Source organism: Eleutherodactylus coqui, chromosome 2 (genome assembly GCF_035609145.1).
Source record: "Eleutherodactylus coqui strain aEleCoq1 chromosome 2, aEleCoq1.hap1, whole genome shotgun sequence".
Classification (NCBI taxonomy): Eukaryota; Metazoa; Chordata; class Amphibia; order Anura; family Eleutherodactylidae; genus Eleutherodactylus; species Eleutherodactylus coqui.
In genome coordinates, this window is record NC_089838.1 from 26,593,685 (window position 1) to 26,608,791 (window position 15,107).

A 15,107-nucleotide genomic window follows, 5' to 3' on the forward strand; every position below is an offset into this window, starting at 1 on the left:
TTAAGATTCTTTTATTATACATATGGCAAAAGGTTTTTTGTTTTTTTTAAAAAGCTTTAATTACCTTTTATTTTTTTTATTAATTAGTAAAACTTAGTTTTAGTTTTTTGTTAGTCCCCATAGGGGACAAGAACTTGCCATGCTTTGATTACATTATACTGCAATCTGACAGTCATTCTATCAAGCCATGCCACAGGTATGGCTTAATAGGCATTCTGCTATGACAGCCCTAGGGGCTTTCAGAAGGACCCCAGTTGCCATGATACCTGCAAGGCAACCCACAATCTCATTGCAGTGGGGGCCGTATGGGACCCTGGAACATCGATCGGGGGATTTAGATGCCATTGTCAGAATTGACAACGGCATTTACAGGGTTTACAGCTCCAATGAGTGACATGGCTTATAGGAGCTGTTGCAGGCAGGTGCGACATTGTCTCGCAATAGTCTATAATTTCCAACTTTAGCCCTTTGGCGTTCATTTTTTTTGTGTATGAGTTTCAGAAGCCCCCTTTTCCCTTAATTCCCGTCTTCCTATTAATTCCATTAGTTATGCTATTTCGGAGCTCAGACAGAGATTGATTTATCACTGTAAGTATAAGGAATTGAGAGTGTCTGAACTTTCACCTAGTCTTCGGCTAATGTCTTATTATTTGCCTTGGAATTGATCATTTATCTGCATTTGTCCCTATATCAGATAAATTACTCCTACAAAGGCCAACCGGATTGGCTGGAAATCCTTAGCAAATGCATCTTGCTTTATTACGAGACCTCGGATCCCATAGACAATATCAGGTGGTGGTGTAATTAGTGAGTTTATCTTCTATCTAATGTCAAATGACTCTTAATTAAACATAACTCTGACTAATTATGTTATATGATCTGCTGAGTGTTGCAAGAAAATAAAGTACAGACTGTGAAATTGCTATCAGTATTGTTTACATAAAGGGATTTTTCTGGTCTCTAATGGCCCTTTTACATGCAACGATTATCATTCAGGAGTGTTCAGATTTTGCATGCACGTGTCGATCAGTTTTAATCTGCTTACTATGAATGGAGGCTGGCGGAGGAAAAACGCTCCCCGGCCCGCTCCGGCTCCATTCTGCCATTGTTTGCCCAACAGCTCGTCCCATGTAAAAGGACCCTAACACTGATGCACTATACAGTAAGTACTTAGGACAGGCCATTGATATCTAATTAGTGAGGGTTTGACTATCAGAACTGTCCAGCAAACACCATGCCTCCTTCATTGTCTACCAGGCACAGTTCTTTACATTTGGATGTGGCTGTGTCTGGTACTGCAGTAGTGGTCCCTTCACTCAGTTGATCAGTAGGCTTTGTCGCGAATCGGACCCCCCACAATCAGATATTGCTGTTCCAGAAAACCCTTTATGGGTATGTTCACATGTTATAGAATGGCTGCACTCGCTACCTAGCACTGAGTGTGGGGATGTTGAGGCACATTTAAGCACATTTGAGCACAGTTAAGAAGGGCGACTCAAGTTCCTGCTGCCCTCATAGTATCACTAGGGAAATCAGAAGTCTCGGTATCATCCACTGCCAGAAACATTGATCAGCTTTTAGCAACCAGCATTAATGCAGAGATTAGAAAATGTCAGGATGATAAATGTGTCCATAGGGGTCCATTAGTCAGATGGAGACCAAAAGATTGTCCTTTTGGCCTCTACGTTCTCCAATTTTTTTTCTCAGAAATAAGAGCGGATAGAAACATGGGACACATTTTACATGGCGCGGTCATTCTTCAGGGATGAGTGAGACAGATAGCCGCATCGTCCGGTGCACAGAACCCACGTGACAGTGGCTGGAGATAGGCGTATTTCCAATACTTAAAATGGGGATGTTCATGTTCCAAGAACGGCATGTATTCATCCGATTTCTTCACCTGCGTGGAATGACACTCATCAACGTTCATCATCAGTTGAGCGAGACATGTGATGAAGGTGCCATAGACATGAAAAAAACAGCATTCATGGGTGTGACAGTTCAAACAAGGCCGAACAAACTAAAAAAGCATCAGCTATGCACCAGCCGGTCTGAAAACATGGTTGTGAGAGTGGAGCAAATAGTTATGGAGGACCACCAATTAACTATGGAAGAGATTGCCTGCCAAGTCGGCATTTGCATACGTTCTGTGCACACCATCCTGAGTGAAGACATGAAGATGCGGAAAGTTTCTTCCAGATGGGTGCTTGATAGGGATGAGCGAGTATACTCGCTAAGGCACTACTCGCTCGAGTAATGTGCCTTAGCCTAGTATCTCCCTGCTTGTCCCTAAAGATTCGGGGGCCGCCGCAGCTGACAGGTGAGTTGCGGTGGGGAGCAGGGGAGAGCGGGCGGGAGAGAGGGAGAGAGAGATCTCCCCTCCGTTCCTCTCTGCTCTCCCCCGCAGCTCCCCGCCCGGCGGTGGCACCCGAATGTTTCGGGACGAGCAGGGAGATACTCGGCTAAGGCACATTACTCGAGCGAGTAGTGCCTTAGCGAGTATACTCGCTCATCCCTAGTGCTTAACCAACGATCACAATGCTGTGTCAGGCAACCTTCACATGTGATGATGGCATGAATGGCGCCTTCATTCTCTCAATTGTCACAGTGGATGAGACAGAGTGGAGGCTGTTCTTGCATTGGCCATTTTCCAATGGGCAAAACAGACCCCTAAAGAAGTGTTTGTAGCGGCCATGCGATTATGATGTTAACATTGTTAAAATGTTTACCTCAGGAGGGAGATTAGTAATGAGAGGTTACAATATTTTCAACTTTCTGGGGTAAGTAATTATTTAGAAAAAAATTAGGAGGCCTTAAGAACTTGAATGCACCTCGTACATTAGTCCATCCACCGCTAGCCATACTTTTTTTTACATGGAAGCCTATGGGTGAAATGTAACATCTGTTAAACATCTACATTATGAGCTTTTCATAATATATATACATTAAAATATGCAAAATAGTCTTTGAGTGCCATCACAGGTTCTGTTAAATGACTTCCTCCAGGAATATAGACTAAATAAGATATGAATTCAAACTCAATATGGAATCCTTGGCTATGGTTAATCTCGAAATAAAGATACTCCCCGATCTTATGCCCTTTGATTATGCGTAGAGAATGGTTTGGGTTGGGCGCTCCTTGGGATCTGAATGGTAAAATATCTATCTTGCGATGTTTCCATGGCTTACTGAATTTATGAGGCCTTTCATAAACTTGAGCTCCTGCTCGAAGAGACTCATGGAAATTTGGTGGGTTTTAGGGTGCATTCGCACGAACGTATATCGGCTCGGTTTTCACGCCGAGCCGATATACGTTGTCCTCGTGTGCGGGGGGGGGGAGAGAATGGAAGAGCCAGAAGCAGGAACTGAGCTCCCGCCCCCCTCTCTGCCTCCTCTCCGCCCCTCTGCACTATTTGCAATGGGGAAAGGCGGAACGGGCGCGGGGCTAATTCTCAGAACTTAGCCCCTCCCCTGCCCCACCTCCTTTCATTGCAAATAGTGCAGAGGGGCGGAGAGGAGGCAGAGAGGGGGGCGGGAGCTCAGTTCCTGCTCCTGGCTCTTCCATCCTCCCCCCCCCCTGCAGATGAGGACGACGTATATCGGCTCGGCATGAAAACCGAGCCGATATATGTTCGTGGGAATGCAGCCTTAAGGTCTTAAAAGCTTGTAACTAAAACTGGAAGATAGGGTATGCCCGTAAACAACATAATTGTCCCATATGGGCCAAACTAGAATGTGAAATCGGGCTGTTCCCCCTCCTTGCCCTAAAACAATCCATGCCATGAAAATGAATCTCTGCACTCATAAGTTTACTGTTGCTTCATCCAATGAAATTTTTTTTTTTTTAACTCAAGTATTTGTGGAATCTTTGGTTACTATTGTAACAATATTATGATCCTTTACTGTTCTAATTTCCTTGAATTGTACCTAATTGATTACTACATTCAAACATGTATTTTGAGATTTGAAGACTAAAACCTATAACTATCTTTGTTACAAGGACGCTTGACCTTAAAAAAAAAAGAATGCTTCCTAATTAGATATGAGTGAACGTACTCGTTTAGGGCAATTACTCGATCGAGCATCGCTTTTTTCCAGTAACTGCATACTCAGGCGAAAAGATTCGGGGGGCGGCGTGGTGGAGCGGGGGGGGGGGGGGTTGCAGTGGGGAACAGGGGGGAGCTCTCTCTCTCTCTCACCCCCCCCACTCCCCTCTGCAACCCCCCACTCACCCCCGGCGCCCCTCGAATCTTTTCCCCCGATTAGGCAGTTACTCGCAAAAAGCGATGCTCGATCGAGTAATTGCTCTAAACAAGTACGTTCGCTCATCTCTATTCCTAATGTTATTGAAATATTTAGCAAAAAATGTTTCGAAACATTGAACTTATCTGAAAAATCCTAATAAAAACAACTTGGATAAAAAATAAGATGTGAACAATACCAAAGGCCGCCTGCAGACCGCCGGGTCGGATCCCGCTGCGAGAATTTTGCAGGGACCAGCGCGGCACTCACCTCTCCCGCAGCTCCGGCTCTTTGATGTGCTAGCTGCCAGCCAGCTGGTGCATGCGCAGAGCGGAGCCAGCGGCCGGGTAGTGACATTTCTGTGCGAGCCCCGCACAGAAATAGAGCATGCCGCGATTTGTTTTCCGTGCGTGATTTCACGCGGACAAATCGCGGCCATCTGCCTAGGATTGCGTTTTCTAACGCAATCCTATGGCAGCTTTCACGTGCGGAAATTCTGCGGGAAATCCCGCCGCAGAATTTTCACCCCGTGTGCAGGTGACCTCACATAGAGTATTTTTTTTTATCGGGAAAGGGATCAAGAACGACAGTGTAGATATACAGATAAATGTACGATTAGAGACGCTAAGATGATTTATGTGTCCTGTCCCTTTAAGATCTCAAGTGTATAATTGCTTCTCCCGGGATTGTGTATACTATGTATTGCTTTTCTGAGAAACGGTTGAAAGCAGCTGCGAAAATGCATCAGGATGGACGGGGTTATTTTTAGAAGGCCTGGAGAACGCTTCACACTTCTTTACTTCGCAGCGCAGACACCTGAAACATTCCCTTCCTTACACTTTAATGAATTAACCTCCTTGGCTCCTGACATGTTAGTTGAGCTCAGGATTTGGTCTAGCTTCCATTCTTTTCTCCGTTGTGGTCGTGGCTGAATTTTAAGGCAGATTTTCTAGATTTTCTACGGGCGGTCCGAATGCTATTCTACAATTCCCCTCGCAGATGCTATTTTTAGTGCTCTTTTAGGCTGTTTTGTCTTTATTCTCTTTGATCTTCTCTCTTTTCCATGTCAACTTGTCATTGTAATTATTTTTCCTGTTGAATAAGAGTTCACTGAGTGTAAATGGAAAGCTTCCCTTTTAAAGGAGAAGCGCTATTAAAAAAAAAATAAAACAGTCTAGTGAATGGGGGATGGGTTATTGAATATGAGGAAAAGTAATAAAGGTTTTAACCTTCAGAGTTGATGTTACTAAAGTTTTGTATAAAGTGAAGTTTTAGGCTGCATTCAGACGAACGTATATTGGCTGGGTTTTCACGCCGAGCCGATATACGTTGTCTCTCTCTGCAGGGGGGGAGCCTGGAAGAGTCGGGAGCAGTGCACTGAGCTCCCGCCCCCTCTCTGCCTCCTCTCCGCCCCTCTGCACTATTTGCAATGGAGAGAGGCGGGGCGGGGCTAATTCTCGGAATGTAGCCCCACCCCCATCCCGCCTCCTCTTATTGCAAATAGTGCAGAGGGGCAGAGAGGGGTGGGAGCTCAGTTCCTGCTCCTGGCTCTTCCATCCTCCCCCCCCCCCCTGCAGATGAGGACACTGTATATCGGCTCGGCGTGAAAACCGAGCCGATATACGGTGGTCTGAATGCACCCTTAAGCGGGGTTCACAAATGTCAACAATGTACATGCAGTTTCAAAAAAAAATGTAAGTGAACCCTTTGGTAAGTGAATTACTCAGGTTTCTGCATTGATTATTGAATATGAACTGATTGTTATCTAAGTTCCAATCATCATTAAACACAATCTAACTAATACCACACAAACTATTAATGTCTATTGCTAAGTACATCAAGTGAATATCCACAGTGCAGGGAGAAGATGCAATCAGCCCCACCAAACTATTTCTGTAGTTGCAAATTGTGAACCATTCTCCTGTGCATATGTGTTTCAATTCATCAACATTTCTGGGATGCTTTGTGTGCACAGCATCTTAATAGGGTTAAAGTCAGGACTCTGACATGCTTATGCCAATACACAAATCCGTTTTCAACCATTCTTTAGCTGTACCGGTTGTAGTCTAACCATGTATTGATGTACACCCCGGTCTTTGGCAATGCTTTTGTAACCTTTTCCAGCTTCACCTGTCTCTATAGCATATCATCTGAGGTCTTCAGAAAGTTGTTTACATCAAGGCATGGTTCACAGTAACCAATCTTTCTTGAGAAGGCCAGATTTGTCATTAACCAGGCTTTGTGTGCTTTAATTTAATGGGCAAAGCATCTGTGAATACCCATACTTCTCACTTAATCTCCTTAATTGCAGCACCTTGCCAATTAGCTCTTGGAGTAGTTATTAACAAAAAGGTTCACTTACTTTTTCTCTCTGCACTGTGGATGTTTACTCAGTGTGCTCAATAAAAAGACATGAGCGATGCAGCGCTTAGCCTGTTATTAGATTGATTGTGTTTGTCTATTTTCGGGACTTAGTTAACAGTCTTACTTTAATTAGTGATCAATGCAGAAATCCAAGTCATAACAAAGGGTTCACTTACTTTTTCTTCAACTGCGTTTGAAATTTTCATTGTGCTGTTTGGTTTCTTTTTTTTTATATAATAAACACATTTGGTTACAGCTATACTTGTTTCTTCCTGGTAGGTTTGTGGTGGACCTTCCCAACCTGTTCAGCCAGTGGTACTTCCGAAGCCTGTAGCACCTGTTCAACATGTGATACATACCCCTATTCAACCTAGTTGCCCAGGGAGAGGTAAAATGGCCAAACTACTAAACCCAGAAGAGATGACCTCGAGAGATTACTACTTCGATTCCTATGCCCATTTTGGAATTCATGAGGTAAGAGCAAAAGGAATTTTAATTGGATCAGAAGTAACTCTCGAGGGTCCAATATTCTACCCTCTCTTGCAGATTCCCATTTCTAAGTTCAAAAGTGGAGCTAGACTTTCCTATAAAAGGCCCAGCTTGTTGCCAAAGTATGCTGGGAGTTGTGGTTTTGCAGGAGCTAGAGAATCACAGGTTAGAGATTGCCGGAATAAACATATTGGGGGAGAATTTACTATGACTGATGTTTCAGATGTCAGTCTTAACCCCTTAGTGACTAGCTTATCTTGTGCCGTAAGGACCAAGCAAACTTTATCATTGCATTGCAATAGCCATAACTCATTGGAACGACCATATGAGGGCTTGTTTTTGTGGGAGGAGTTGTCTTTTTTTAATTGCACCACTCTAGGGGGAATATATAATATGTTGTATAACTTTTATTACATTTTATGGATGGAAGCGGGAGATGGAAAAAACCCTAAAGATTCTGCCATTGTTTTTGAGGTTTCGTTTTCATGGCGCTCACCATTCAGTAAAAATAACGTGATAACTTTCTTTTCCGGATCAGCACAATGACTGCCATACCAAGTTTATATAGATTTTTTTATTACTTCAGCACAACAGAAACCCAAAAATTGGAGAAAAATAATTGAATCTGTGTTGCCACATTCGAAGAGAACGTTCATGCAGGACAGAATACGGCGCTGTGGAATATGCCCTCCCGCGGGATATTCAGTTAGCAGTGCAGGTTTTGGTGTGGAATTCAGGGCCAGCATATTCCGCAATGCTCTTGCGGAATATTCCGTCCCATGTGACTGGTCCCTATGAACCATGGCATTGTTATTTTTCCAGCAATGGAGCTATTTGAGGTCTTGTTTTTTTGCAGAAAAGGTTGCAGGTTTTTTTGGTATCGGTTTGATTTTAGATAGCTTTTTATTGCGTTTTTTGGGAGGCAAACAAAAGAAAAAGAGCAATTTTGGAATTACTTTTTTAAATTATTCTTAAGGCATTCACCAAGTGAGATAAATAACATATTTTCATTGTTCGGGTCGTGATGAACATGGTAGGATAGTAATCTGCATTACTTATGTAGTGCATCCTACAAATCAGCCACTTAGACTCTGCCAGGCATTGGAATCAAACAGGCTGAGATTTTCCCGGGTTCAAAGCAGGACAGAGGGGTGTGGTCAGGGGGCGGGGCTTATTACAAAGCATGAATTTACCTCTGTCGTTATAAAAAGAACAGGGCTGTTTAAAAAATGACAGGGAACAGGGCAGCATTTCCGCATCCAAAAAACAGTCAAAATCTGTAGCATTGGTGCTGATTTTGACTGGAAATACTATGCGACGCTCCCCCTCACCTTCTCCAAAGTCTTCCCGCTGTCAGCGCTCCCTGGCTACTGGTTTCCAGCGGCCTGTATTGGCCTCACTTGACCAGCATCACCTGACCAGTGATGCTGCACCAGACCATGCCGCTGGGAATTCTGAAGGCAGGGAGCGCTGACAGCGGAAAGCCTACGGAGAAGGTGAGGGGGAGCGTCGCATAGTATGAAATCAGCTATGGATATGCGGATTTTGACTGTTTTTTGAATGCAGAATTCCTGTGTAAGTTGCGGACATTCCGCAGCATTTCCACCAAGTATAGACATACCCTTAGTCAGCCTGAAGTATGCTGCCACGTGCAGAGTGGCTGCGGCAGTAATAGTAATAGTATATTGTATAGTAATAGTATATAGTACTAGTAATAGTAGTAATAGTGACCCCTACAGTGGCCTTAGTACTAATAGTGTCACGTATAATAGCCCTAGTAGTAATAGTGACCCTCACAGTGACTTTAGTAGTAATAGTGACCCCTATATTTGCCTCAGTAGTAATAGTGATCCTCACAGTGGCTGCAGTAGTAATAGTGACCCCTATATTGGCCTCAGTAGTAATAGTGTCTCCTATATTAGCCTCAGAAGTAATAGTGTCCCCAATACTAGCCTCAGTAGTAATAGTAATCCTACAGTGGCCTCATTAGTAATAGTGACCCCCTATATTGGCCTCAGTAGTAATAGTGACCCCCAAAGTGGCCTTAGCAGTAATAGTGAGCCCCATGGTGACCTTAGTAGTAATAGTGACCCCCATGGTGACCTCAGTAGTAATAGTGTCCCCTATATTGCACTCAATAGTAATATTGACATCCCCAAAGTGGCCTCAGTCGTAATACTGATCCCCACAATGGCCTCAGTAGTAACAATGACCCCTATATTGGCCCCATTAGCAAGACATTTCCCCTATATTGGCCTCAGTAGTAATAGTGACCCCCACAGTTGCCTCAGTAGTAATACTATTACTACAGGGGGTAATATAGGAGACACTATTGCAAAAATGTGTTCGCCTTAAAAAGATGTATGTAATTAGAAAAAAATTACTGCTTTCTCAAGAAAACAAAAAACAGTGCCACAGTGCCTAGTATTACAGCTTAGATGTATTCACTTCTGGCGTCAGTAGTAATAGTGACCCTCACAGTGTCCTCAGTAGTAAAGCTGTCATCTATATTAGCCCCAGTAGTAATAGTGACCCTCATGGTAGCTTCAGTAGTAATAGTGTCCCTTATATTGACCTCAGTAGTAATAGTGACCCCCACAGTGGCCCCAATAGTAATAGTAACCCCCATGGTGGCCTCAGTAGTACTATTGACCCCTGATGGTGGCCTCATTATTAATATTGTCCCTATATTGACCTCGTTGGTAATAGTGACACCCCCCCCCCCCACAGTAGCCTCAGTTATAATAGTGACCCCCATGGTGGCCTCAGTAGTAATAGCAACCCCAATGATGGCCTCATTTTTTGCAGTGTCCCCTGTATTGGCCCCAGTAGTAATATTGACCCCCACAATGGCCTCAGTAGTAAAGCTGTCCTCTATATTAGCCCCAGTAGTAATAGTGACCCCCACAGTGGCCTCAGTAGTAATAGTGACCCCCACAGTGGCCCCAATAGTAATAGTGAACCCCATGGTGGCCTCAGTAGTAAAAGTGTCCCTATATTGTCCTCAGTAGTAATAGTGACCCCCCAATGATGGCCTCAGTATTTGTAGTGTCCCCTATATTGGCCCCAGAAGTAATAGTGACCCCCCACAGTGGCCTAATTAGTAATAGCGACCCCCAATACTATTACTACTGGGGCTAATATAGGGGGCACTATTACTAATAGTATTCACCTTAAAAAGATATGATTAGAAAAAAAATACTGCGTTTTAAAAAAACAAAAAACACTGCCACACTTGTCCACATTTTGTGCCTAGTATTACAGCTTAGACGTATTCTAAAGAGCTGGGCTGCAATACTGGACACAACCCATGCTTCAGAGTGGCACTGTTCCTGAAAGATGAAAAGCAACCTTGTGTTTCTAGTCTTTACGTCTAAACCAAATGTTTCCCAATAATATAAAACATGAGCAAATTATCCGTGTATTGCAGTAAATCTCCGAGACGCGGGCGCAGGTGGTTTCATGGTAAATGAGACTTTGCTTTTGATCCGATCTGTTTTCTCCTCTTTCAGCAAATATACATTTGGAAAAATCAGCAAAAGGTTGTTCCTGATAATATCTGTGAAATGAATAGTTTATTCTAAGCACCTGTCACTTATCCTCACAACAGAGCTGTAGAAATAAGAGATTATCCATAAAAGCCAAATAAAACTGAATGCAAGCAGATAGGGAATGGCTGAAAAAGATAAGCTGAACTGAAAAATACAATTTCCTTGTAAAAGTCAGTAAAGAAAATCCTAGATGGCTGCTGACAGTATAAATATATGTCACTAGGTATATTTAAAAAACAAATCCTTGCAGTTTTCACTCTGGCCCCTAAACCAAATAATATTCTGGCACTTCCTGTTCTGCACATCAGCCACATGGACCAACAGACTGGAGGCAACTCATTGTCTAAGCTGAGGTTACAGCAATTAGAGGTATGCTTTACAGGGGAACTCAGGGGCCATAGGAACCTGTAGTATGAAGTTCACTAAGAGAGTGCTGTGGGCATACTATAGGACCTATGCAGAGTTCATTGTGCAGAGAGGGGGAGGAGGGAACCTGTGATCCTGTGGAACCTTATATATATATAGGTATTACTATTCATTGTAATTATGCCTGTGATGATAATGAGATGACCACTTAAAGGTTTTCTCTATAGAACAGGACAGGAACTGTCAAACTATAATTAGGCTCAGTGATCAATGTGAAAACTGCAGGATTTTAGGATTTTTTAAAAATATATACATAGTAATGTGGGGAATTTAAAAAAAAGTTTGAGAGGGATATAGCTTCTCCTTGGGCAGAGCACCCAGAAGGTGTGAGGAGACTTATAAGGCCATCCATGCTGCTCTGGGAAATTTGAATATGCAAATAGGAGATGAAACAATGCCTCTGCAGCGCCACTTATTAAAAGGTAGCATTTCTGCAAGTCAATGTCTGACCTTTTTACAGGTCTTAAAACATAACTGGGAATACAAGCCAAAGTCTTCTCTAGGCAGAACAGATTACCAAGTCCAGGCAGACTGTTTCAGGGTTTTTGCCCCTCATCACTCATATGCATATTCAAATTTTTCAGAGGAGCATGCAAGGGCTTATACAGCAAGAACAGTAAGTCTCCTCACATCTTCTAGTTGTTCTCCCTAAGGAGAGGCAATACCCTTCCCGAAAGCACATTATAGGTCTCTCACCCAGCTGCAACCTTCTGTACACTGATGAGGGGCAACAACCACAAAACAGTCTGTCTGTAAATGGTTATCTTTTCCTTCTGGAGAAGCCTCTGACATTGGCTTATATTCCCAGTCATGTTACAAGGCCTGTAAAAAGTTCAGACATTGACTTGAAGGAATGCTACTGTATCTTCTAATAGGTGGCGCTGCAGAATCATTGTCCAAGCTTCCATCTGCATAAAAACATATGTTTGACATCAAGCAATAACTTGAGTTAAGCAATAGGTCAGCGTCTGATGCCACATTCTCTTTACGGACAGTGGTTGTCCTGAACGGACAAGCTCTTTAAGAAGAACCTCTAAGGTTTCCTGATATTATCTGTCTTAGCAAGTTCTTCCGGTGAAGTAAAAATTCTGGAGTATTGTTTCCTAGAAGTCTACTTTGGGCTGCTCCTTGTTATTCATCCTGGACTTGTATGAATAAATGATCAGCTGCTCAATTCAAAAAGAGTCATTTCTTTAGAAGAAGAGTTATTTAAGGGGAACTTTTCACATTGAGCATACTGTCCGATTTGCCACAAAGACGCTATAGAGTAGGAGGAGCTGAGCAGATTGATATATAGTTTTGTGGGAAATGATTCAGTATGAGTTGTAATTTAGTTATTTAATTCCTGGCTTATCCTGGGTTTAGGAGTCCATTGGGCGGTATTATTAGTGAGTCCATTGGGCGGTATTATTAGTGAGCTCAGGGGCAATTTTGTCAGTGATTGAGAGTTATCTTTGTTTGTAAACTTATACAGGGAATGCTGTGAATCGCTGATAAGACCTCCCACTGGGCTCACTGATAAGACCGCCCACTGGACTCCCTGATAAACCCACCCACTGTACTCCTAAACCCGACTGAGCAGGGATTTAAAGGAATAAAATTATAAGCTATTCTGAATCTTCTTCTACAAAACTATATATCAATCTGCTCAGCTACTCCTGTTGATGCTGTAAGATTGGACAGCATGTTTAATGTGACAAGTTCCCTTTGAAGGGGTTGTCCAGTTTCGAGACAACATTGTCCTTATACCGTCAAAAATAGCAGTGCTTATCTATCCTCTGCCATGGAGATCCAGCACAGTGCCGTGATTCTTGTGAAGATGATGTCACGGGAAGTTACTTGACTGCTACTGCCAACCAGATGTTGCAGTGTCATTGCCCATTCTCCTGGCATTAGCGTTCACATTCTGGGCGCCATGATGCCAGGAGATTAGAATAGTGATGCTGTAGCCTCTGATTGGCTGTAGCAGTGGTGTAACTTCCTGTGACATCATTCTCCTTAACAAACACAAGGAGTTCTATGGTTGTACAGCATTGGATCCCCGCAGCAGAGGAAGGGAAGTACTACCCTGTGCTTTGAACACAGTTGGTAGTATAGAGGCAATGTTGTCTGGTAAGCAGACATCCCCTTTAACGACAGGTGATAGACTGCTGTAGGCATAGATAACACATACATAATCTGTATGCGGCTCCCCTATCACTGCTTCACTTCCTGGACAATGTATTTAATCTATAGGCACTTACTGACCATTAGCTGCCATAAAGCACCCATACCCCGCTGCATCAGAGCCCCCCACAATGTGATCAACCCCTTTAATATATCAGTGATACCAGATGAGGTCAGCAGCAAATCTGTATCTATAGCTGAAAATCCACAATATTTAAAAGCACTATAATTACTTCTAATTCCCAGCAGAGAAAATGATATCACAGAATCTCACAGAAATTATTTAATACAATAGTTGAATTAAAATCTACTTAAAGAGAATTTGATATCCGGGACTCGCTTATTATAAGCATATAGCTGCATTGTGCCGCACGAGAGCAAATTCTTCATCAATATCGCTCATATTCTGAATGAGCCACTGAATGGAATATATTGTAAAACTCTGATAAATCTTCTCACTTCAGTTTATATTCCATTATCTGAACAATTTTGTTGGAATCCCCGCTGATGCTTTCATGGTCCTAATGCTAAAGAGGATGAACTGTCATTCTTTAATTCCTCTGGGGCTCATTCAGACGAGCGTGTGCGTACATACGTCCACACAAAACCATGCGTCTATTAGAACCGTTGGTTCCCTACGGTGTGTTCACATGTCTGTGTTTTATAGGTGTGCAAACGCACGTAGCTGCAAAACACAGGACATGCGTGCAGCATAGGTCAATGGCGTGTGTCAATATTCCCCAGCGGGGAGTCCCCTTGTCACTGAACACTGTGACAGCACTGTCATTGTGTTAAGTGACAAGAAGACTCCCCGCGGGGAGTAAAGAATCGCCTGCCATAGCTGTTACAGCTGTGGCAGAGGATCATGATGTTCTGCCATTGCTTTCAATGGGGCCGCCGCTGCTTAAATGTTTACTATTAGAGCTCAGTCAGACGAGCGTTTTTTTTTTTTTGCGCACCTTACACAGCACTGCAACCGCCCCATTAAAAACAATGGGATGCAGGCAATCCTCGCAGTGATTTTCAGGGAAGGACTTTAAACATAAGCCATTCCCTAAAAATCATCCCTAGCTGGTGTAAAAAAGAAAAAATATATATACATCACCTGTCTGCTGCTGTCGAGCCTCCAGCGCTTCTTGTTGCTTGGTCCCCAGCAGTGCTCTGAAGCTCTTTCAGCAGGCAGGAATTAAAAAATCCCTCAAGAGCGCTGGGTCTGATTGGCTGAGCATTCAGCCAATAACAGGCAGTGCTCAGCCATTCATTAAAATCATTGAATGGCTGAACGCTGCCTCTGATTGGCTGAGCACTGTGACCAATCACAGGCAGCGCTAAGCTGTCATTCAATGAATGGCTAAGTGCTGCTTGTGATTGGCTGAGCGCTCAGCCAATCAGACACAGCACTTTCCGAAGACAGGGATTTCTAAATCCCCATCCAGGAGAAAGTACTTCAGAACAGTGCCAGGGAGCCAGTGAGAAGACTCGCCAGAGCTCCGACAGCGACAGAGAGGCAATGTATATTTTTAAAATTTTTAACAGCAGCTAGGGATTGTTTTTCAGGGAAGGGCTTATATTTTAAGCCCTTCCCCGAAAATCACTGTGTGGGTTGATTGCATCCCATTGCTTTCAATAAGGCGGCTGCAGCGCCGACCCCATTGAAGGCAATGGGAGAAGATTGCTTCCTCCGCCACAGTTGTGACAGCTGTGGCAGGAAATTCTTTCATCCCTGCGGGGAGTCCCATCATCACTGAACACCGTGACAGTGCTGTCACAGTGTTCAGTGATGAGGGGTCTCCCTGCGGGTAATCTTCACGTGCAGCAGGTATCTTCCCGCTGCATGGATGTCCTATCTTTTGCAGGTGCGAGCATTTT

General features: G+C 43.4%; 1 protein-coding gene across 1 annotated transcript in view; it reads left to right on the plus strand.

The window, feature by feature from the left end:
• Window positions 1-15,107, plus strand: part of LOC136610345 (protein arginine N-methyltransferase 8) — a 142,939-nt gene that overhangs the window by 35,597 nt on the left and 92,235 nt on the right. Inside the window, exon 2 of the mRNA XM_066589578.1 lies at window positions 6,886-7,080. Within this exon, the coding sequence (XP_066445675.1) occupies window positions 7,000-7,080 (81 nt within the window). The 5' untranslated portion in view covers window positions 6,886-6,999. The remainder of the gene's footprint in view (window positions 1-6,885; window positions 7,081-15,107) is intronic.